Source organism: Pelobates fuscus, chromosome 1, assembly GCF_036172605.1.
Source record: "Pelobates fuscus isolate aPelFus1 chromosome 1, aPelFus1.pri, whole genome shotgun sequence".
In the NCBI taxonomy this organism is placed as follows: domain Eukaryota; kingdom Metazoa; phylum Chordata; class Amphibia; order Anura; family Pelobatidae; genus Pelobates; species Pelobates fuscus.
The window spans coordinates 402,350,962-402,376,216 of record NC_086317.1 but is presented as its reverse complement, the minus strand read 5'-3'; the positions used below and the strand labels follow the sequence as shown (position 1 = coordinate 402,376,216).

The following is a 25,255-nucleotide window of genomic DNA, read 5'->3' as shown; positions in this document are numbered from 1 at the left end:
TATCTGTCTTTTGCCATAATATTCTGAAAAAAATCCTTTCCAGTAGATGCTACCATTATATGGTGCTTTGACAAGATATATGTAGTTCTCAGTTTATGCTTTATATATATCCATTGATAGCGTTAAAGAGTTACTCCAACCAAAAAACAGTTACTTCATAAAACACTGCTTTTAGTTAGAGTAACGCTTTCTGAGGTGGTCTCCCAGCATTTTTAAAAATAAAAAAAATGTAAATTAATGTTAAGGAGTTCCCTCCTCAGCCCGACTGTCATTGGCTGATGACACTGACGTGGAGGGTGGTTAGGGAGAACGGACTGAGGGGGGAAACGGGTGACACGGAGAAGGGGCATGCTGCCATTGTCTGTCTGGCACCAGCATGCTGTGCTTGCTGGCGTCAGATGCCAATTTTGCACAGAATTGATACTAGCGAGCCCGGAACTTTGTTCTGAGCTTGCTAATGATACTACTGGAGGTGGCGTTACACCACCAGCAGCTAACTTGTTAATCTCTGGATGTGCATCCCTTCATAGAGAAATGCTGCACACACAGATTCCAGTCACAATGACCACAACTGGAGTAACCCTATAAATAGACATATCTTTCTGCTTGCCTTTACTCTGTTATCATTAGTATGTCACTGTCTGCCTGACTCTCTGTGTGGTTATCTCTACATAACCACTATCCTCATTTTGCATGTCTCAAATAAATATATACATAGCTAGATAGGTAGATCAAGGCCGCATGAAAAGACATAACATTTACAATCCAGCAGTTTGTAAACTATTCAGCGTCATAGCAATCAATATGCTCAGAGGCAGCGTTGTTCTCGTGTGCTGCATTTTAAATCTGGTAGATACATGCAAACGTGTTTTATTTTTTAACATTCTAAATGTTTGTTAATAGCCCAGTGACGCCCTCTAGCCGTTATTGCTGGCATTGTCATAATAATTGTGAGTAGGAGAGTGTTGGCTAGTGTACATTGAAAACTATTGTGTGGGTGCATAATGTAATAATTAGATCTAGATTTAGCACTGGGAAATAGCAAAAAATAAAAATGCATGACTCAGTAACAGACATGATCATCTATCTGTACTGCAAACTATAATAATATCATTCCATGTGCAAAACTGTTTCACAGATTTTCCAAACTCACTGTAAATCAGCAACTTCTTATAACTTCTCACATATATAAGCTGGTCTGTTTAAAACGTAATAAGACATATAGTCCTTTTGTAGTTTTCTAGTACAAAACGCGTCAGAGATATTAATAAATAGAATGCACTGCGCAAAGAAAACAATTGCAGAAAAGTCGCCAAACTAATTTAATGGGAAAATAATTATTGATTATAATTATTATTACACGCATAAAAGGCACACTCACTGACGCTTTGATAAACCTCTCAATTTGTGTCTGCTTCTGGCAAATGAACTGATTGCAGTATAATGGATAACTGCACTACAGTAGTAACCTTGCTACCTATGAGGCACATCGGTAGGTGACCTTTGGCACTCCAGATGGTGTGGACTACATCTACCATGATGCTTTGCCAGCATTATGGCTGCTAGAACATTATGGGAAATGTAGTCCAAAACATCTAAAGTGCCAATATTGCGGTGTCTCATGACTGTAGTGGTTTTGGCACAGATTAGTAAGGTATGGTAGTTTTACAGAAACTAGTAATTCCATGAAAATGTTTAGGTATTTCACTATTTTCACATTGAATAATCATTTTGTCTCTTTACAGCAGCTTCTGTTTTGAACACTGCCCTTCAGACACCTGTACAGACAGCTCAGGCCATTCAAGCTGTTTACCAGGCTCAGCCAGCAGTGGCAGCCCAGCCACCTCTGCAAACAACTGTCCAAACACAGCCTACCCTCCAGCCTCCCTCTGCCCTCCAGACCCAGTCACCTTTGGTGCCAAATGTGCTACCCAAAGCAGCAGAACCACAAACACAAATCACAGTACAACCAGCAAGTTTTACCTTTAATCCAGCCATTGTAAGCAACTACTCCTCTATTAAATGTGCTTTATTTTGGTTGTTGTTTGTTTTTTAATTGATTTTGAAATCGGATATAGTTTAATCCGATGTGTGTGTTTTGATTTTCCTTTATAAATGACCATATATTAGCTGAAATTGTGACGGGCATATTGTCATTGTTACTTAAGAGAAAGCAGTCATCAGTCTGCACAGAAAGGATTGTCCTACAGATAGACCACATAGCATTAATCTAAAACTAAGACAGAACATCAAAGGAGGTGTGAAGGATGTGCCACTTACATATATTTTCCTGTGATTTGTTTTTCTTTTTTTGTGTGCATTGAAATGTAAATACATTTTTTGTTAGCTTTTTATAGCTTGTTCAGAACACAAACCTGGACCTCATCAGGGTCAAAGAGAATGTTTCATGTAGTTGGTTGTGGAGAAGTAGGGCATTTCCTACAGCAGAAGGTTTACTTTTATGCTGGTCATTGGGTTCTGTGACCCTTATGTTCTTCATTTGAGCTGAGGGAAACAACTCAATACTGATTTATGATTAGATAGGCCTGCAGTAATTTGCCAGAAATGTTTTGGAAGGATATTTGAGGAGTGAATGTGCTGAAACTATGTCCTTCTCTATTTCATTACTTTTTCTCCTTTTTTTTTTTTTTTTTAACATTTAGATCAGTGCGGCTTCTTTTGGAGGTCAGACTCAACTCCTGGGCTCACTGGCTACCACTCCAATATTCACCAGTGCTATTTCAGGAGTGCCTAGCATCACAAGCCAAATCCTTACCAATGCCCAGGGCCAGGTTAGTTTCCAGCTGTGTGCTACCTATAGAAATCTCGACCATGTCAGACCTGGCAGCATGAAATGTATGTTGTGCCATTTTACAGGTTCTTAATTTATGAGAGGTAATACATTTAAATGTGATTAATTTCAGTGACTCTGTGAATAGTAAGTAATGTTACTCAGTGTTGGGTACATGTGGTATAGATACTGGTAAAGAAATGCTGCATATATGAGTATCATTCATGAGCAGTCAAAATTAATCTCATAAAAAAACAATCTCTGCAGCACAGGATTGAAGAAGCCCCCGGTCACCAATACAGTGTGCATTTCATAGGTTTTACCCTTATATCCATGCTGTATTTATTTCCCTGTCGAAATCTCTTTAGTTTCGCAAAGAACAAAACAAAAAACTATTTTTTTTTCAGCTTCTTGCAGCATAACCTCATCCCCTTGGCTAAGTACCCTTATTTTACAAATGTACCTGTATACCAAGATCCAGTATAGATTTGATGTTTAGTAAATATGTCATCCCAAACAAAATTTGGTGCCTAATGAGTAACTCTCATTGTACTGGACATTTGAAAATGTGTGGAACATTTTTTTTTTTTAATGTCGCTTTTGCAAAACTAGATAAATGATTTGTCGCTAACCTTGGCTTGATGTGGGTATATTTAGGATTCATCTGGTTCATACAGTTACTCCTCCCTGTATGTTTCAATGCTTGGCGTAACCATCTCAGTGAAATGTTTAAAACACAGTCCCCCCCAGCAGCCCCAGAGTATCTGTTGCGTACAGTTTCTGATGAAGTTCCAATATGGCCACCTCAACTTTGAATAAACTTTTATCTCTTCCAAGTGGTAACAGCAACATTTATGGGACACTATATTCACTATAACCATTTCATCTCATTGAATTGATTATAGTGCTTGGAGTTCCCTGACGCTGCCCCTCCATTCAGTGTTAAATCATTTTTGAGTAGTTTAACACTGCATTAGGGTCCCTGGCCGCCCACCCTCAAGCCACTACTGGAGATATGGCTTAGGCAGAGATTACACACCAAATTTTAGCCTTACCAATTAATAACAGCAATGGGTGCTGTGATAGGTTGATCTGGCAGCTGACACTCTGTGCCTGCACAGCAGTCGGCAGCTATGATTAAATAATTCTTCCTTACTAGATCTAGCAGCATAGCGGGATGGGTTGCTGGGGACTCTCCTTTAGTATGAAAACATTAAAAAGGGTTTAATCTCTCTGATCGTCCGATGGCTACAGTAATTCCAGTGCCTACAGTGTTCTAGGTAAACTTTCACTAGAGATTTTTGTAAAGCCAGATATTTAACTAAAATTTAGCTGTAAGTTGTGTTTTCCTTTTTTAGCCTGTTTAAATTCTCAGTGTTTTTTATTTTTTACAAGCTAGAGGATGCTATGTAATGTAATGAAACCACCCAAGTGTCATATGAATAAATAAAGAACTGTCACTTTCATAAGTATCAGTTCTAATTTATCTATAACTTGATGTGATGAAAATATTATTACATTCTTTTATCAGAGCATGTACAGATGTTTAAACAGCAACTAGATGCATACTTGCAAAAACAGAATATTCAGGGATATAATTTTAAATTGTAGGTTAATAGCTTCTTGATCCATGGATAAACCTGACTGCTATTCTGGGGTCAAGAAGGAATTTTTTCCTAGTTTGTTGCAAAATTTGAAGTGCTTCAAAAGTTTTTTTTGCCTTTTTATGGATCAACAGCAAAAAAACATGTATGAGATGTATTAAAAGCTGAACTTGATGTACACATGCCTCTTTTCAGACATTGTAACTATATAACTATTGGGATTATCATTTTAACCCCTTAAGGACCAAACTTCTGGAATAAAAGGGAATCATGACATGTCACTAGTGATGTCGCGAACATAAAATTTTCCGTTCGCAAACGCGAACTTCCGCAAATGTTCGCGATGGGCGAACCGCCATAGACTTCAATAGGCAGGTGAATTTTAAAACCCACAGGGACTCTTTCTGGCCACAATAGTGATGGAAAAGTTGTTTCAAGGGGACTAACACCTGGACTGTGGCATGCCGAAGGGGGATCCATGGCAAAACTCCCATGGAAAATGACATAGTTGATGCAGAGTCTGGTTTTAATCCATAAAGGGCATAAATCACCTAACATTCCTAAATTGTTTGGAATAACGTGCTTTAAAACATCAGGTATAGGGCGGGGACCTGGGGGGCTCCACCTTAAATAAGGGTCTCCGGCTCCGAGCCCGTTGTTTGTGGGGCCCCAGTTGGGGGGACGGGGGCTACCCCAGCACACGCTATCGGCACCTACCTGATGGCCACCACCACAGCGGGTACGGGGGAGGGCGAGGAGGTGGGGAGGGAGGGGACAGCCGCGGCCGTGCCAGCCACCGCCGGAAGAAGGGTGTCTACACAGCTGCAGCTACTGCTCGTGGCGGTGGGCCTGGGGGCGAGGCGCCCGTCCCCTGGGGGTCGGGCCGGCTTTTTGTTGCCGCGCTTTGCCCCCGACGGGACTCTGTTCCGCCTGGGGCGGGCGCCTCGCCCTCACGCCCAGAAGGGCCCGAGAACCTTAGGCATGTCAACTTGTTGGGGGAAGCCGGCGGTGGCTGCGTGATGGAGCAGGTAGGGGGGTGAGAAATTTCCTTCCCTCCAAGCGGGAGAGAGCCCTGGTGGGAGGGGGGAGGCGGGAGCACGGGACTCCCGGAGGGGGGAGGGAACAGGCAGGCTTAGCTGGGAGGGGGGCAACGCACAAGCCCCACGGGCAGCACCGGACACAGGGGCGGGCGGACTCAGGGTTGATCACCACAGGGTTTTACAGAGTATGATAGCTCCCTAGAAGTCAAGACAGGGCCACTTTTCCCCCGACCCAGTCCCTGGGCCGGTTTTTACAAGGTTTATTACAGTTTTTGCATGTTATTGATGTATGTATACTTACGTTGTTTGCATGTTAGGGTGGAGCAGTTTACACAGCACACTACAAGAGCTCAGACAATATGCTAGATAGCGCAAAAGGGTCAGAGGTTCACACATCCAAATCTCATACTAGCGCTGAGCGCGGACGAGATAGGGAATTGTGATCCCCAACCAGGTCTGGCAATGGATAAGACCAGACACGCACAGCCGAGTACTTTTTCCGCACGGCTGTGGTTTCTTTTCTACCTTTTCCTATTCTCTACCTTCCCCTCATTCCTCCCCCCTCACCCGAGTACCTTGCCCCACACACCCTGGACCGGGGGGCCCCGACGGGGGAATATACAGACCGGAGCTGGGACAGAGGTGGGCGAGCATATTAGCGACTCACATGAAGGGACAACATGTCTTTGAAAATAACGTCCTTAAATGTGAAAGGGCTTAACACGCCGCACAAAAGGCGTCTTCTCCTCAGAGAACTGAAGAGAATGAAGTCGGACATAGCTTTTATCCAGGAAACGCACCTACCGAAACACGCTGTAGCCCATCTAACAGACCACACCTTTAGGGTCTCATACGAAGCCAGAAAACACACAAAACATAACGGAGTGGCGGTTTTAGTACGCAATAGCTGCCCACTACAGATAGCCTCCACAACAGCAGACCCTAACGGGAGGTACATTATAGTTTCAGGCACTCTCCAAGCGCATGCGATACACCTTATAAACATCTATGCCCCAAACACACCAGACCAGGCCTTCTGGGATGACTTGACAGCGAAGGTCCAAACCCTGCACCACGGACTCATTATTCTGGGGGGAGACTTTAACGCGGTACCCAACCCGGCTGTAGACAGAAGCGCACAACGCAATCCGACGGGACCGCAGGGCAGGGGGGGGCAGGACAGGCAGCTCCACAAGTTCATGGGGGACACGGGGTTGGTGGATATTTGGAGAGCACATCATCCGAGCACGAGGGATTTCACCTTCTACTCGGCCCCCCACGGTACATACTCCAGGCTTGACATGTTCTTGATCAATGGGCGAGCCCTGGCGCGAGTCACAGGTTCGGAGATAGGATCTATCTCATGGTCGGACCACGCAGACGTCCATGTCACCATGGGGAATCTCTGTAACGCTTCCCCCTGGACGTGGAAACTCAACCAATCCCTACTGAGAGACCCAGAGGTGGTGGACCAGATCCGCGCAGACATTCGGGAGTATTTTGACGCCAATGTCACGCCAGACATGCGCCCTGATGTCATATGGGCAGCGCATAAAACGGTAATAAGAGGGTCGCTTATCAAGATAGCTACAGCCCGCAAGAAACAAAAAGCCCAAACTCTACAGAGACTCCTGACTGAACTACGGTCGCTCGAACAACAACACAAGGGGCGTTCAGACGACGACACATTTAGACAGTTGGAGGCGACTCGCCACGCCATACGCTCCCTGTTAGTTGACGATACTGCTAGGGCCATGACTTGGACCAAACGAACATTCTACGAGCGAGCAAATAAAATGGACACCCTACTGGCGCGAGTCCTTAGACCTAGGGCCAAACGAGGCCACATAACAGCCATCCGTCACCCCGATAAGACGGTCAAAACATTACCCAACGACATAGCGGAAGTATTCACGGAATATTACAGGTCCCTTTACAACCACACCCCACACGCAGAAAATAGGACAATACCCAACGACGAAGCTACACTTCGTTTTGTACGGGACCTGGGTCTTCCCAAATTGCCCCAAGACGCAGTAGACATTCTGGCGGCCGAAATCACCCCAGACGAAATAGACCGAGCAATAACGTTACTGAAAGGGAACAAAGCCCCTGGGCCCGACGGATTTGACGGAAGTTATTACAAGACGTTTAGGGAAGAACTAACCCCCCACCTAGCCTCTGTATTCCAAAGCTTCCAGACAGGAAACGCCCCGAACCCGGACATGTCCCTGGCCACCATCATTCTACTGCCAAAACCAGATAAAGAACCCCTGTCCCCTGGGAGCTACCGGCCAATTTCCCTCATAAACCATGACATGAAACTCCTAGCAAAAGTCCAAGCTGAACGCCTTAACCCATTCCTAGCATCCCTGATTGACGCAGACCAGGTTGGTTTTGTACCGCACAGACAGCTATTCGAAAACACTCGTAGGAACATAGATTTGATATGGAGACAGGTGGTCACAAAAACTCCCACGCTGGTTGTGTCGCTCGACGCAGAAAAAGCTTTCGACCGTGTGACTTGGCCGTTCCTGTTCACCCTACTGACTCATTTAGGATTCCCCGACCGGTTCATGACAGTCCTACGTGCAATGTATACCAATGTCAGGGCACAGGTGAAGATATCAGGAGCCCCGCTCCGACCCTTCACGCTGTCTAACGGTACGAGACAGGGGTGCCCCCTCTCGCCGCTACTGTTTGTGCTATCACTGGAGCCCCTCCTACAGGCCCTAAGGCGCCATCCACACATTCGGGGCGTCGCGGTGGGGGGTCGCGAGTTCCTGGTGTCGGCCTATGCGGATGATGTGCTCTTGGCTTTGACCGACCCCGTGAAGTCGATGGAGGCCCTACAAGAGGTGTTGAACACCTTTGGGGCCATTTCGGGGTATAGGGCCAACATGGCGAAGTCGGGAGCCCTCCCAATAGAGGTTCCGGCGGATACTGTCTCCTTGATACAGGATACCCACCACTTGCAAATTGAGCGGCAGGCACTTAAATATCTGGGAGTTCGCCTGACGGCTAAACCGGATAAATTATACGACCAAAACTACACTCCATTAATAAAGCAGCTGGTAAGGGAAATGGAGACGTGGGTGGAAAGGCCCATCTCATGGATGGGTCGGATACATGCCGTCAAGATGAACATCCTACCCAGAATTTTATTTCTGTTTCAAGCACTCCCCATTCGCGTCACAAAAGCCTCCTTACAACCCTTGCAGAGGGCGATTGGCGCCTTTATATGGCAGAACAAAAGACACAGGATATCTAGGTATATCCTGCACAGGCCACGTCCGCGAGGAGGGTTGGGTCTCCCGCACGTCTATCTCTACTACATAGCTACACAACTGACACAGGCGGCGATGTGGCATTCTCCCCCGGGGGATCGCAAATGGGCAGATGTAGAATCGCTCATGACAGGGGCCGACCTCCCACAGCTATTGATGTGGGTACCCAAAGAACAAAGACCTGAGATCAGAGCAACGTGCCCCACTATACTCAACTCCCTACAGATATGGGACACTTTTAAGCTTAAATACCGGTTGGCATCCGACCCATCCCCAATCATGCCATACTTACGCAATACAGCCTTTCCCCCGGGTATGATAGCAAGAGACTTCAGGAACCTCGAAAGGATAGGGCTACAACGCATCTGCCAACTGTTTGAAGGACCAGATGTCATTGCCTTCGACACGCTAAGGCAGCGGGGCCACCTCACGCCGGCTGATTTCTTTAGATACGTACAAATCAGAGATTTTGCAAATAGGACACAGATAAAGACGGCGGCCCGGAAACAGCTGACGTTCTTTGAACGCATATGTCTCCAAGAGAGAATGCCCAAGGGCATGATAACGCTCGTGTACGCCCACCTCTGTTCAGAAGCTAGGGACTGGGGTAAACTAGCCTACACAGATCAGTGGGAACGGGACTTGGGAGACACTCTGGAAGGCGTGGAGTCTCAAGAGATCTGGGAGGCTAACCACACCTCGTCGGTGTGCGTCACATTACAGGAGCAGTCCATAAAAACAATGCTTCGCTGGTACACCACTCCCGTTAAACTATTCCAAATGCACAAGACTCCCACAGACGTGTGCTGGAGGGGGTGCGGCCTGAGAGGGACGTATATCCACATGTGGTGGGACTGCCCGCAGATGACCGTATTCTGGAAGCAGATACAGACACTGTTGACTCAGGTCTTTGGCAGATCTCCCAGCCTGGACCCTTGGCTGTTCCTCCTAAGTAGGTCCCTGGAAGGCTGGACTAGGCAAGAACAAAAGTTATTGCATAAAATCACCCTGGCGGCCAGGAGGGCGGTAGCAGCTGATTGGCTGCGGCCAGATACACCACCCCTCACAGGGGTCATTAGGAGAATAAAAGAAGTCCACCTAATGGACGACCTGACTGCCAGGGTGCGGGGCACCTTAAAATCCTTCTACAAGATATGGGAACCCTGGGAAAACTCCAACCTGAGCAATTGAGTAACGGCAGGGCCCCATAGGTGACCCAGAGGGACCCCCCCCACCCCCTCCTCCCCCTCCCTTCCACCCTTCTTTCGTGACTCTTTCTTCTCTCCACTTTTACTAAATCTCTACCTGGGTAGAGCTTTGACCAATATACCTGGCACAAACGCAGGCACGGGGGGCGCACGGACAACAGTAACCTCAGGGGGAGAACCAGGCTGGCAGCCTTACATACAAGAGGGGACGAACCAAGCACAGAGCATACATATCCACCGATAAGCAAATAATACGGGTCGGTACCCAGTAGGCCAAACGCAAATAAAGTACTGACAGCTGGTATCTCTCTGTTGGCACGCCCCGTGACTAAAGCAAGCTGTTAAACAGGGCAGGTTCTATTATGCCAGAATGTGCATCCACTGTGATATAAAATGTTATCGCGATCATCACATACTCTCATACAATATCAAACATATACTGATGGATGAAATGTCACATATTCTACTACCTGTTAAACTTGTTGAGGCTGCACAAGCCTATTGTAGTACGATGAAAAATGAAAATAAAGAATTGAAAAAAAAAAAAAAAAACATCAGGTATGATGTTGTATCGATCAGGTAGTGTAAGGGTTACGCCCGCTTCACAGTGACAGACCAAACTCCCCATTTAATGCACCGTAAACAACCGCAAACAGTCCATTTGCACAACCGCAAACTCCCCATTTGCACAAGGTTGGATACCAAGCTAGCCATGTCCCGTTCCTTGTCCTCACTGATGTAATTGAAGGTCTCTTCCTCCACCCAGCCACGTACAACACCAAGGGTCCCCGAAAGGTGACAACAAGCCCCCTGGGACGCCTGCTGTGTTTGGTCTTCCACCTCCTCAAAGCCACCTTCCTCCTCTGACTCCTCTTCTTCAGACTCCTCTCTCTGCGTTGCCTCTCTCTGCATTATTATAAGGTGTGTTAAGTAGTACTATTCCTATCAGTTTAATCCCTGTTACGTCCCCTATCAGAGGACGTGTATATGGCATTGATTTTAGGAACCGGGAGATGGAAAAAGATGCTTGGTTGGTCCTCCTACTTCAAATTTGGGGCACTTCGCGTGTAATCTAATGTGCCACCAGATAGGAGTGGTGTGTTAAGTAGTCCCCCTCAACAGGCCTTTTTTAGTCGAATGTATCGCCCACTATCAGTCCCTTCGGGATCCATCCCTCATTCATCTTAATAAAGGTGAGGTAATCTAGACTTTTTTTGACCTAGGCGACTTCTCTTCTCAGTGACAATACCTCCTGCTGCACTGAAGGTCCTTTCTGACAGGACACTTGAAGCGGGGCAGGCCAGAAGTTCTATCGCATATTGGGATAGCTCAGGCCACAGGTCAAGCCTGCACACCCAGTAGTCAAGGGGTTAATCGCTGCTCAGGGGGTCAATATCTGCAGTTAAGGCGAGGTAGTCTGCTACCTGTCGTTCGAGTAGTTCTCTGAGGGTGGACCACGAAGGGCTGTGGCGATGCGTAGGACTTAAAAAGCTCCGCATGTCCAGGGGGGCGTGGCCTGCGCAGATGCCCAGATTGAAGCGGACTGCGACCATATGCAGGCAGGGCAGTCTGCCAACACGGACGCCCTACAACTCTCCACCCAGCGACTCCAGCAGATGGCACACCACCTGGAGGACCTCGACAACCGAGGTAGGAGACAGAATATTAGAGTCAGGGGGATCCCTGAAGATGCCGATGAAGCTGCTCCAATACAGGCAACCCTCATGGGTCTCTTCAACAATATACTGGGCCGCGCCCAGCAGGAACCTATCCACATGGTGAGAGCACATCGGGCACTGAGACCTAAAGGCCCTCCCGGGAGCTTGCCAAGATATGCCATATGCTGCCTCACAGACTATCACTTAAAAGAGGAAATTTTGGGGGGCGGAGCCTGACCGCAAGACGGAGTGGACGTGGGTTCCGTGAGCTCCTGTCCGGCGGGCGGGAAAAAGCCGAATAACGCCGGCCTTGAGGCCCGAAGAAGCACCAGGGTGCACTACCCACGTTGGGGGATGCACCACAGAAGCGAGGCATACCACCCTGACGCCCGTAGGGGCCAGGGGCACTGAAAACCGGGTGCGGCCTACCTGAGCTGATGCCTGGGCATAGCGCCCGTTCGCCCCGACCTCAGAGCTCCCAAGCGACGCAGCAAGCACCCTACCCCCCCCCCCCCTTTGGACCGGTGGGGGATATCCCGGTCCCCACTGGCCACTCTGAGGGCTTACTGACCATGCAGCAGGCAGGGGTATTACCCCAAGGAGACGCAGCCAAGATGGCGGCCCAGCAAAGGCCCAATCCAAACGGAACAAGCTCCCGACCGCCAACGCAGGCACTGGAGACATTTGATAGGCTGTGTAAAAGCTTCTGGACGACGCTGTGCAAACGGGGAATGTCTTATAATCAAGCGGTGAGAGCAGTGGCTAAGCTGATCCGCCCTGCGGCCCGGCGCCGCCACTATGATCCCCGGCCTCAGCCCCCTAGAGCAGTTCACCAGCTACACAGAGGCAAGCGACAGACAAGGCAGGAAAAGGCGCCGAGAGGCTCGGGCATAATCACCCGCCCCCACGCTCCCAAACAAGCCCCACATACAAATACATCAGCGGTCCCAGGCCTCAGAGACCAGCACGGCACACATCTGCCCCTTATGACCACAGTCTCTAACCGGGTCGGAATTCAAGAGTCTACCCCACAGCCTACCGAAGAAGCCGAATCCCACAGCAAAGACACCCCTAAGAAGGCTTCCAACGCCAACCTCCGGGACATCCCCACGCTTGTGCTACCGCTGAAGGGAATCGGCTGACCGAGTACCCATTCCCGCAACTGGGACGTACAGTAGATTAAAGGGGTGGCTGAGCGACTGCTGTACCTGCAAAGAGTCCCTTACCTTCACGCTGTTGCCATATATTACCTCCCACTCTATAATGAACTTACCTAAACAACTGGCATCACTGCCGTTAACAGGGATCGGCTGATCCTGATGCTGGACTTACCGCTAGATTCCAGGGCTACCTGCCAGGGACATAACGCTGAGGGTCCATTGTCAACACTCACGGCTCGCTTACCACATTACTCGACGCAACCGTGACGTTTATATGCCAGCCTGGTTGCTCCGATGTACCGACTGCTGCTCCTGCATGCATAGTATAGTTAAATAATTAGAATGTCCCTATATTAGAATGCTTTGCTTTTGTCTTAAAGTTTAAGAACTCTTAGCCCACGACGAGCACACTACCATAACACTAACGCGAAGGCGGACTTCATCCTATGTTGATAGCTTGCTATTGCATAACAGTCTACACAAGATCAGTGCAACCTATATGCACATCACACATAAACCAACTACTGATACACTGCAAATCGTACAGCCACTCCACACCTATGTTGGTATAACTAATCTTGTACTGTTAAACGTTGACTAAGTTATATTTTATTTTGTTTTACTTTAACCTAATGATTTCACTGTCTAGCCAGGCTTGTTATCACTACATAAAATGTACAAGCTCTTAAGCCACTGTCTAACCTTAGCACATCGTTAAACACGCTGTCGTGGAGTCTGTATATAACGTGTAAACAGCTATTTCAATTGAAGCACATTCTTGATTCACCTAAACCTGTTTAAACGCTAACAAATCGTTACACCTACATGTTAGACCTCTTAATTATCGCTACCTGTCCCTTTTAAAAATGTATGCATACCCTATTCACTTTAACTTACCTGTGTAATCCTTCTTAGATAAGCTATTGATACTGGTGAAACTATTGTTACTCTCAATAATGTTACCCAAGCATAATCTACATAATCTAACTGACGTTGCTCATTTATCAGTAACTTTATCAAATGCATGTTTAGCGTAGAATATGTAAAACGACTACTAATTTTACAAAGCTTGTAAACATACAGTTAATCGATAAGCTTGTTTTAAACCTTAACGAACACTCGACATGTACTAGACTAAAATCTAAACGTTGTTCATTTGTTGTGCTCTTCAAACTCTCTAAGCAAAGCTCATCATTCCAGTTTATCTCCTTACCTTTAAAAAAAAAAAAAAATTGTGTGCAAGATCTCATGTCTACCCCTATGTTCGAATTGTACCTAACGAGCTAGAGGATTGCCTTTGGGGTACCTCATTAGCAATTGTTATCACTGTGCGCACTTCAAAAATAAAGAATTTAAAAAAAAAAAAAAAAAAAAGAGGAAATTTTGCGCAAAGCCAGGGAGTCCGACAGAATACTATTGGGCAACACAGAGGTCCAACTATACCCGGACCTCTCTCCTACCACCCTTGCCTATCGCAGAGCTTTACGTCCATTTACTAGACAACTGCAGGCCAATAGGATCAAGTACCGCTGGTGCTTCCCGACCGGATTACAGGTTCACACGCATAGAGGCCCATACATGATAAAGGACTATGCCGACATAGAGGAACTAGGGAGAGAACTCCAGATCACACCAGCCCCTCTACAATGGCCAGATCCCTTAGTCCTCTATACACCCACCCAGGGCCCGAAGCCACGAACGGCAAGTAACCACCCCCAAGGATCACTCGACAACAAGCGACCAGCCCACGTGGCCTCTGAAAGGGGGTAAAGCCAGCCATTATCAGGACTTATATCGACACGACCCCCCCTACTGGGAACACACTCCACCTTGCTGAACTCAATCCCTCCCCGCCACCGGACTTGCACAGACCGAGAAGAACTTCGGCATGACCTACACAAACTTGGGGCTACCCGTCGCACGAGAATGCATCTTTTACATGCAGACAAGTGGCCTACTCTTGCAAGCTAAAGACCCAAGGACTATGACGCAAGGACATTTTGCAATGGACACCATGACTCGCACCTCTAATCGCAAGTATCACACTTTACTGGCCGACAGGCCTGAGAGACTTTTAATGCTCATGTGTAACCCTGCTTACAAACTGCTAACTACCATATGAGTGCCAAAACGTGGGGGCAAGGGGAGGGGGGCGGGAGGGACAGATAACAAGGGCTCGAAGATAATCAGGGGCCAGCTCTAGGGGAGGCGAGAAGGGAGGGAACGACCGGGATGGGCAACCGTCCCCCCCCATGAAGGCCTTGTGATGACCTGGACAGGAGCAGGCCGGAGGGGCGGGGGCCCGCCTCGCTCAGACCCCTGGCACATGCACACAGATAGAATTGGGCTCCAAGCAGGGTACGATCTCTAAAGAGGACACGAGTTCATGGGCTGCTTCATAGCGGTGGGAGGGGGGGGGGGGTGAGAGGGAAATAGCCACCCAAGGGCTCAAATATACAGCTACACAGGAGCCGGGAGGTACTTTTATATGACTGAATCTTAACAGATAGAATGGGGAGCCGATGGGTAGGGATGGGAGGGAAATGGGAATCCCAGTGGGTGGGGGACGGGTCGACAAAAACCACATAGACGCCTCCATAGGTGAACGGAGGAATTAGGATGCGGATGACAACCTGAGAGGGCATATGGCTAATAATTGACAATGCATGTTGTTATTTTCACTGTTACTGTTTTCCTTTATGTTAATTATCATGTTATATGGTATACGTTGCTAATGTCACACTTGTACACTGGCGAGGACATGAGACACATACACGATCGTACAGAGCCACAAAGGGGACACCTAGGGACTAGGTGAGAGACACTAGGTCACACCAGAGAGAGACTCGCGGAGCGAGCAACCAGGACACTTCCAGCCACACCCACGAGGGACAGGCGCCACTTACAAGGGGTCGAAGTTTAACACCTAGGGGCGGCCAAGAGCCCCCACGACCACCGAGACGCTAATACCCTAACGCCGAACAGAAGGCGGATACCTCACACTACACACTCACAAACACCTCAAACACTACACACACTCAATTTAACTTCCGACCTGGGACTGCCGGATCCGAGGACCAGATAGGTATAGCGCAAAATGTCGTTGACCCCGGCTAACCTCACACTTATAACCGTAAATGCAAGAGGCTTGAACAAACCTGAAAAGAGGTCAACAGCCCTGAAAGATTTTCACGCCGCTAGGGCATCCATAGTATTTATCCAAGAGACGCACTTCAAAGAGGGTGCCAGACCGAAGCTACATAATCACCATTATCCCACGGGCTACTATAGTGACTTTCACGGGGGGAAGGCCAGGGGTACAGCAATTTTGATACACAGAGGAATCCCATTTCAGGAACGGGGCCTACAGACGGACAGGGAGGGGAGATATGTTCTCCTAAAGGGAACGATAGCGGGTCAGACATATACTTTCGCCAACATATATGCCCCCAACCAGAGACATCACAAATTCCTGGCAGGAATACTCCGCAAGATACAGGGGTTTACGGAGGGTACACTGATCGTAGGAGGGGACTTCAACATTGCCCTAGACCCTAAATGGGACACGTCCACAGGCACATCCCACATACCCACACAACACCTGAACACGCTTAAACGCCTCATATCCAAATACAAACTAGTAGACAGTTGGAGAGCCCACCACCCAGACGAGAAGGACTATACGTTCTTCTCCCACCCACACAATTCTTATACCAGAATAGATTACTTTTTTATGACCCAATACGCCCTACGAGTAGAACACGGCACGGCCACCTGGTCAGACCATGCCCCCGTGACACTCACGATAAAATCCCCACTCTACAGACCCAAAGTCACTAAGTGGCGGCTCAACGAACACTTACTCTCCATACCGGAGGTAAAAGCGGAAATCGACACGGCTCTCCGTGAATATTTTGCCACAAACACCCCATCCCAAACATCCCCGACGATCATGTGGGAAGCACACAAGAGTGTGATTAGGGGCCACTTTATTCAAAAAAGCGCTAAACTAAAGAGACAAAGGGAGGCAGCCATGGCAGACACTCTGACAAAAATTAGGGAGATCGATAACCTGAACAAAGCCAACCAGACGCCCGAATCGCAAAGTCAACTACTCACACTACGCAGGGACCTGACCAAGATGCTCCAGACAAAATATCACAGAGACGCGCTGCGACATACCGCCTTTTTCGCACTACATGGCAACAAAAGTGGTAGACTACTGGCACGGATGATAGCCAAACGCAGACAACAGACGTACATTGACCGCATACGAGATGATAAGAACACATTACACAGACTGCCTTGCAAGATACAGGAAACAATCAGGGCATACTACGCTAATCTGTACGCACTACACGGGCCACACACACACCAGGCAGACACGAGACTGACGGACTCCATCGATGCATATCTGACGCTCAACTCGACGCCTAAGATAGACAGGGACACGGCTGAACTACTAGACAGGGAGATAACATTAGATGAACTGACCACAGCAGTGAAACAGACGAAAACAGGCAAAAGCCCAGGCCCAGACGGCTTACCGCTATGCTATTATAAGGCGCACGCAGACATACTATATGCCCCACTCATATTGCGTTTAACGCCATAAAAGAGGATCACCCACTCCCCAAGCAATCCCTGGCAGCGCACATCACTATTATCCCAAAGGAAGGAAAGGATAGGGAACACTGCGGAAGCTACCGCCCTATTTCCCTAATAAACAGCGACCTCAAACTCTTGACTAAAATACTAGCGAATAGACTACAATCATATATACCCACTCTGATACACCCAGACCAGGTGGGGTTTGTACAAGGGAGGGAGGCGCGAGAAAACACCATGCGCACCCTCACATTGATGCATAGAGGTGCGCGCACTGCCGGTGGCCTTCTCCTGCTATCCACGGACGCGGAGAAGGCCTTCGACAGGGTGGGTTGGAAATACTTATTCCGGACCCTCACCCACATAGGCCTGGGCCCGGGTATCAGGGGTTGGATAGAAGCTCTGTATGCGCAACCATCCGCGCAGGTGATTGTAAATGGGGCCCCCTCGGAACCATTCGATATACTAAACGGTACACGTCAGGGATGTCCCCTGTCACGATCCTCTTTGTCTTAGCCCTGGAGCCACTACTGGTGGCCATTAGAAACAACCCGGACATAACGGGGATGAGGACGGGGCCGACCCACCACAAGGTAGCGGCATATGCCGACGACCTACTATTCTACGTGACTAATCCCGAAATATCACTCCCAAACATACTTAAAACATTACAGGAATACGGACGACTCTAATCTGAAAATCAATTTGAACAAATCATTCATACTAAACATAAGCGTCCCCGAACGACGGGCGGAACCCCTGCGCCAACACCACTCGATCCAATGGGCGACTCAGAAGCTCAAATACCTAGGAGTCTGGTTGACAAGGAAGGCAGGGGACCTATTTAAAGCAAACTTTACTGACCTACTAACGAAAATGAGCACAGAGATGCAGGAATGGGCACACCCCCATATATCATGGTTAGGCCGCATTCAGGTGGTAAAAATGAACTTCCTACCGCGCCTGCTCTACCTGTTTCAGGCTATCCCAATACAGATCCCACGCACATATTTTGCTACGCTACGTACAGCCATAATTCAATATGTGTGGAATGGGAAAAAACCCAGAGTCAACCATGCTCTTCTAACGCAGCCAAAGGACAGAGGTGGTCTGGCATTGCCGGACTTCACTCTGTACTACAGGGCATGCCACTTTCTACGGATAGTGGAATGGACCAAATCAGGCACACAAAAACTATGGAAACAGGTGGAGGAACATGAGGCGGGAATCCCGGTCGCAGTGCTGCCGTGGCTGCCACCTGAGCTATCGACAGGGCACGCAACACACTCCCCATACACAAAAGCGACTCTATGGGAATGGAACCATGCCAAAGGGAAGCACGGTCTCACCACTTATCCCACCCCCCTACTACCTCTCACTTATAATCCCGACTTCCCCCCCGGAACAGACCCGAGAGCATTCAAGGACCTAATCCAAGACCCTCTACCCAGACTCACACACGTACTCACACCTAGAGGCCCCAAGACCATAGACGACTTACGTGGACAATCAGAACACACCTTCTTAACACACCTCAAATACAGGCAAATTAGGAGCTACATAACCTCCCTCCCTCAGGGTCCCATACTGACAAGGGCAACCACCGCCCACCTAGATAGAAGGGTGAGAACCCACACACATATTGACCCCACACATACCACCAAAGAGAGGGTTAAACCCGGGACGTCCTCAAGACAGACGGGACATATAACCCCGGACAGACAAGGTAGTGAGGGGATAGGACACACATCCAACAGGAAACTCAGTCCTCTGCCATAGCAGAGAACAGGAGACACATAACTCATACCTAGGAAGAGAGACGAAACACGTAAGAAACGAACGCCAAAGACAGGGCCTCGGAACGGAGGAAGCTCGGACCCCGGCAGTCTCGGGACCCGCCACACGCTACAAATAGATGAGGGCCAAACAATACAGACACACACACACAGACATAATACAAAGGACATGAGATACAACTACTAATGAGGGTAAATGCGTTCATTGATTTAAGAAGCTGGGACAAACTAGGGTTGAGGACCCAGAGCCTACACACAGTTCTAAAGTGAACCAAAATGTTATATAAGCCAAAAGGCAACAGTTTATATGTACTTAGCAAGGGTCCTGCGAGTCCCTACTACATAGAGGCGCATGTGCCCTTGAAACACTGTGAATTTATACAACTGATGATACTACCTATTGAAAGTTTTTACGGAGACCTGCGAGTCTCGACATGCTACTTACCATATGTTGAAAAAATTATTTGAAAATAATAAAAATCATATTTACAAAAAAAAAAAAAAAAGCTCTGCATGTCCTCCATCAACAACACGTCTGTAAAGCGTCCTGTCCTTGCCGGCGTGGTCCTGGGAAGAGGAGGATTACCTTCACCTCTTCCCCTGTTAGATTCCCGTTGTGCTGTGACATCACCCTTATACACTGTGTAAAGCATACTTTTTAATTTATTTCGGAACTGCTGCATCCTTTCTGACTTGCGGTAATTCGGTAACATTTCAGGCACTTTCTGCTTATACCGGGGGTCTAGTAGCGTGGACACCCAGTACAGGTCATTCTCCTTTAGCCTTTTTATACGAGGGACCCTCAACAGGCACGACAGCATGAAAGACCCCATTTGCACAAGGTTGGATGCCGAGCTACTCATGTCCCGTTCCTCGTCCTCAGTGATCTCACTGAAGGTATGTTCTTCCCCCCAGCCATGTACAACACCACGGGTACCAGATAGGTGACAACAAGCACCCTGGGATGCCTGTTGTGGTTGGTCTTCCTCAAAGCCACATTCCTCCTCTGACTTCTCTTCCTCACATTCCTCTTCCAGCGTTACCGCAGGTCCAGCAAGCGATGCTGATAAGGCTGTTTCTGGTGGTGATGGTGACCACAACTCTTCCTCTTCACGCTCATCTACTGCCTGATCCAGCACTCTTCGCAGGGCACGCTCCAGGAAGAAAACAGATGGTATAATGTCGCTGATGGTGCCCTCGGTGCGTTTGACTAGGTTTGTCACCTCCTCAAAAGGACGCATGAGCCTACAGGCATTGTGCATGATCGTCCAGTAACGTGGCAAAAAAAATCCCAGCTCCGCAGAGGCTGTCCTAGCACCCCGATCATACAAATAGTCGTTAACGGCTTTTTCTTGTTGGAGCAGGCGGTCAAACATTAGGAGTGTTGAATTCCAACGTGTCGGGCTGTCGCAAATCAAGCGGCTCACTGGCATGTTGTTTCGCCGCTGGATATCTGAAAAGTGCGCCATGGCCGTGTAGGAACGCCTGAAATGGCCACACACCTCCCTGGCTTGCTTCAGGACGTCCTGTAAGCCTGGGTACTTATGCACAAAGCGTTGTACGATCAGATTACACACATGTGCCATGCAGGGCACATGTGTCAACTTGCCCAAATTCAATGCCGCCAACAAATTTCATCCGTTGTCACAAACCACTTTGCCGATCTCCTGTTGGTGCGGAGTCAGCGACTGATCCACCTGTGCATTCAGGGCGGACAGGAGTGCTTGTCCGGTGTGACTGTCTGCTTTCAGGCAAGTCAACCCCAAGACGGCGTGACACTGCCGTATCCGAGATGTTGAATAGTACCGGGGAAGCTGGGGGGGGTGCCGTTGATGTGGAGCAAGACGCAGCAGCAGAAGAGGACTCAGCCGAGGAGGTTATGGAAGAGGATGGAGTAGGAGGAGTAGAGGAGGTGGCAGCAGGCCTGCCTGCAAGTCGTGGCGGTGTCACCAACTCCTCTGCAGAGCCACGCATTCCACGCTTGGCAGCCGTCAGCAGGTTTACCCAATGCGCAGTGTAGTTGATATACCTGCCCTGACTATGCTTTGCAGACCAGGTTTCAGTGGTCAGATGGACCCTTGCCCCAACACTGTGTGCCAGACATGCCATTACTTCCTTTTGCACAATCGAGTACAGGTTGGGGATTGTCTTTTGTGCAAAGAAATTTCGGCCGGGTACCTTCCACTGCGGTGTCCCAATAGCTACACATTTTTGGAACGTGGAGAAAAAGAGTGTATACCGCGCCTAAAGGTATTAGTATAATAAATTATACATACATATATTTGATGGATATTTCAACAGTAGATGGTAACCTCAAAATAAAAAGTAAAAAGTAGTGCAGTACAGTAAATTTGTAAAAAGAGCAAATAAAGCTATACACAGTCCACTCACATATGGATGAGCTATAACAGAGCTCAGCTGTGGTGCGCCTGGACGGTACAATCCCCGTCTCGGGTGCAGTTGTACGTAGATAATAAAAGGGAAATATAGCAGCAAATGGTGAAGTAAGTACTAGTAGTATAATAAAAAATATAAATAGTAATGTACTTACAATTTCTAGAGCGTAAAACCTGCTCTAGTGTAAACAGCCTAGGTGGTATAATCCCCACCAAGGATATGCAGGATCCAGGGAGTATAAAAAGTAATGGAAATATAAAAAAGTATACTATAAAAAGTACTTTAATATATATAAAACAAACAAGTATAATAACAAGTATAAAAAGTCCACTTTACGCGTTTCGCCTCACAAGGCTTCTTCAGAAGTGTGGATCATCTCCCTCATGGATCCGTTTATATAAGGCTGTAGATTGGAAAATTTGTTGGTGGTGTGGTGGTTCCTATTTCCGGGTTGTCTGTGTGGAACGCAAGTGTTCCTATTTCCGGATGGTCTGTATGGAACGCAAGTGTCGCCTAACTGATGACGCGGCACTCGCGTCGCACCGGAAATGACGTGATGTACGCGTCATTCCGGAACGACACCTTGGCGTGATTAATGGTAACGACGCTCAGGTGGAACGCACGCAACGCTAGGGGAACAACGTGCGTTGCGTTCCAGAGCGTATATGCTAGCTCATAACTGCAAAGAATAAATAAATGTAAACGTGGTTATTGGAATGTATAATCGCCATATTTGATCTGGGCACCAGATATGAGTTGCATAAAGTTATATTAATAGCACTTCTATATAGATTGGACATTTGCCAAACTCTACTTAGCCCCTTAAGGACACATGACGTGTATGACATGTCATGATTCCCTTTTATTCCAGAAGTTTGGTCCTTAAGGGGTTAAAGGGAATATAAGTATAAACATAGAGGTAGTATATAGCATTCTGACATATTATTGAACTTAGGTGTAGTACATTAAGAACAATATATACATGACATTGCAAGGATTGCATAGATATGTAAAACATTATTTCCTTCAATAAATATAGTGAATTATAGTGGATAAATATAAATTATGAACAATATACACATGACAGGTGCATAGATAAATTACATAAATAAGTAAAACATTATTTCCTTCAATAAATATAGTGCATAAGGTGACATGGAGATCAAGGATATACAATAATGTATTACTCCAGGTGTAACAAAGCAGAAAGTAGTATATAAAACCAATAAAAACTTACAGAACAAGTGAATGTAATAAAAACCACAAGTATAAAAGAAATAAAGAGAGGAGTGCAGATAAATGTAAAAAGACCGAGATAAATGAAAAATTAGTAAAAAATCAGTAAAAAATCTTTGACCTTTGGAATAAAAACTCTTATCTAGGAATAAGATAAGATTAAAAAGAAGTATGATGAAAATTCTTAAAAATTTATAAAAAATTATAAAGAATCATAAAAATTATAAAAAATGAAAAAGGTCAAAATCTGCATTCAGCCCGTTAGGGTGTAGGGTGTCTAATTGATACACCCACTTCATTTCTATCTGTCCGATCTTTTTAACAATATCTCCTCCCCTCCAATGATTTTTCACTATAGCAATCCCAGTAAATGAAAGGTGCTTGGGGTCATTATTATGCAGGCAAAAATGTGTAGGTATAGAGTGAGTTTTTAAACCTTTTTCGACATTTCTACAATGCTCTGCTAATCTTGTTTTTAGGGATCTAATAGTTCTACCCACATACTGGAGGCCGCATGGGCACTCCAGTAAATAAATAACATTCTTGCTATTGCATGTGATAACATCCTTTATATTGTATATTTTGCCTGTATTGTTAGACTTAAATTCTGTCACCATTCTTTTTGTTTTTTTAGTTTTTTTGCACGCTATGCAACAATTGCATTTATAAAAACCTTTTTTGTCCATAAAGTTATTGATTTTATTGGGGCTATTCTTTGTAAAATTCTTAGTTAAATGCATCTTTAAATTTGGTGCACCTCTGAATACTATTTTAGGTTTCTCTGGGATTATTTTTCCCAGAATCTCATCTTCCTTTAGTAAGTGCCAGTGCTTAATTTAAAAAATTTTCAGTTGTTTATTTTTGTTGTTATAGTCTAAAACAATTGGTAAAATAAAATCTGGGTTTCCTTGGCTCAGTCGAGGTTTTGTTTTATGTATTAACTGATTTCTATTTATTATAGCTGTTTGCTTAATTGTTAGATCTATATTTTTTGCATCGTATCCCTTTTGTATAAAACTTTCTTTTAGTGTAGTTGCTTGTTTGAGAAAAGTTGATGTGTCTGAACAGTTCCTTTTAAGTCGCATAATTTGGCTTTTAGGGATACTATCTAGCCATATCTTGTTGTGACAACTGTCTGTACTTATATAATTGTTCACATTTACATCTTTAAAATGAGTTTTGGTGTGTATTCTGTTGTTCTTAATATAAATATTTAAATCTAAAAAAGTTACCATAGAATTGCTAAAATCTGCAGTTAGAATAATACCATCATCGTTCCTATTTAAAAAAAATAAAATCTTTAGCTGAGCTCTCAGATCCCTTCCAAATAAAAAATAAATCATCTATGTATCGGGAATAGGATACCAGGCAGTCCACCCAGTCATGCCCCCTCCAAATGGACTGGTCCTCCCATTCCGCCATATAGAGGTTGGCATAACTGGGTGCAAACCTGGTACCCATAGCTGTTCCTGTTTTTTGCAGATAAAAACAGTCCTTAAACCAGAAATAATTGTGCTTTAAAATTAAGTCTATGCCATCGATTAAAAACTCAGTATGCTCTTGGGGCATAGAATCATCCCTTTCCAAAATGGATCTTATTGCTTTACAGCCTCTATCATGTTTAATAATTGTATACAAGGACTGTACATCACAAGTGATCAGTATATAATCTGTATCCCAGACGACATTTTCCAGTTTTTTTAAAAGGTCTATTGTGTCTTTTAAATATGATTTTGTTTGTTTCACATATGGTTGTAGCATTATATCAATGTATTCGGAAAGGTTAGAGAGGGGTACCTTCCACTGCGGTGTCCCAATAGCTACACATTTTTGGAACGCTTCAGACTCCACCAGCTTGTATGGTGAAAGCTGGCAGGCTAAGAGTTCAGACAAGCCAGTTGTCAGACGCCGGGCAAGGGCGTGACTTTGTGACATTGGCTTCTTACGCTCAAACATGTCCTTGACAGACACCTGACTGTGGGCAGATGAGCAGGAACTGCTCAAGGCGAGAGACGGAGTGGTGGATGGTTGAGAGGGGGCAAGGAGGACAGCAGTGGTTGACGTGGCTGAAGATGCTGGACCAGGAGGAGGATGGCGGCTTTGAGTTTGTGTGCTGCTTGTACTCATGTGTTGATCCCATAGGCATTTGTGATGTGCGATCATGTGCCTTCGCAAAGCAGTTGTACCTAGGTGGGTGTTGGACTTCCCACGACTCAGTTTCTTTTGGCACAGGTTGCAAATGGCATCGCTGTTGTCAGAGGCAGACACACAAAAAAAATGCCACACTGCTGAGCTCTGCAATGACGGCATTCTGGTGGTGGCAACAGCATGCGTTGATTGGCGTGCTGTCTGGCTGACCCCGGGTGCCGATGCATGCTGTCTGACTGTGCCACTAGCTCCTTGCGACGACGTCCCCCTGCTTCCAACTCGTCTCCTCCCCCTCTCTGTCTCCCCATCTGAACTTTCCCCC

At 46.6% G+C, this 25,255-nt stretch overlaps 1 protein-coding gene across 3 annotated transcripts in view; it reads left to right on the top strand.

Annotated features, from left to right (window-relative positions):
• Window positions 1–25,255, top strand: part of POU6F1 (POU class 6 homeobox 1) — a 106,534-nt gene that overhangs the window by 64,935 nt on the left and 16,344 nt on the right. For 2 of the 3 annotated variants that reach the window (XM_063428024.1, XM_063428032.1), the window contains exons 6-7: window positions 1,746–1,999; window positions 2,664–2,792. In XM_063428024.1, coding sequence (XP_063284094.1) covers window positions 1,746–1,999; window positions 2,664–2,792 — 383 coding nt within the window. The remainder of the gene's footprint in view (window positions 1–1,745; window positions 2,000–2,663; window positions 2,793–25,255) is intronic. The other variant, XM_063428036.1, reaches the window with a different exon arrangement.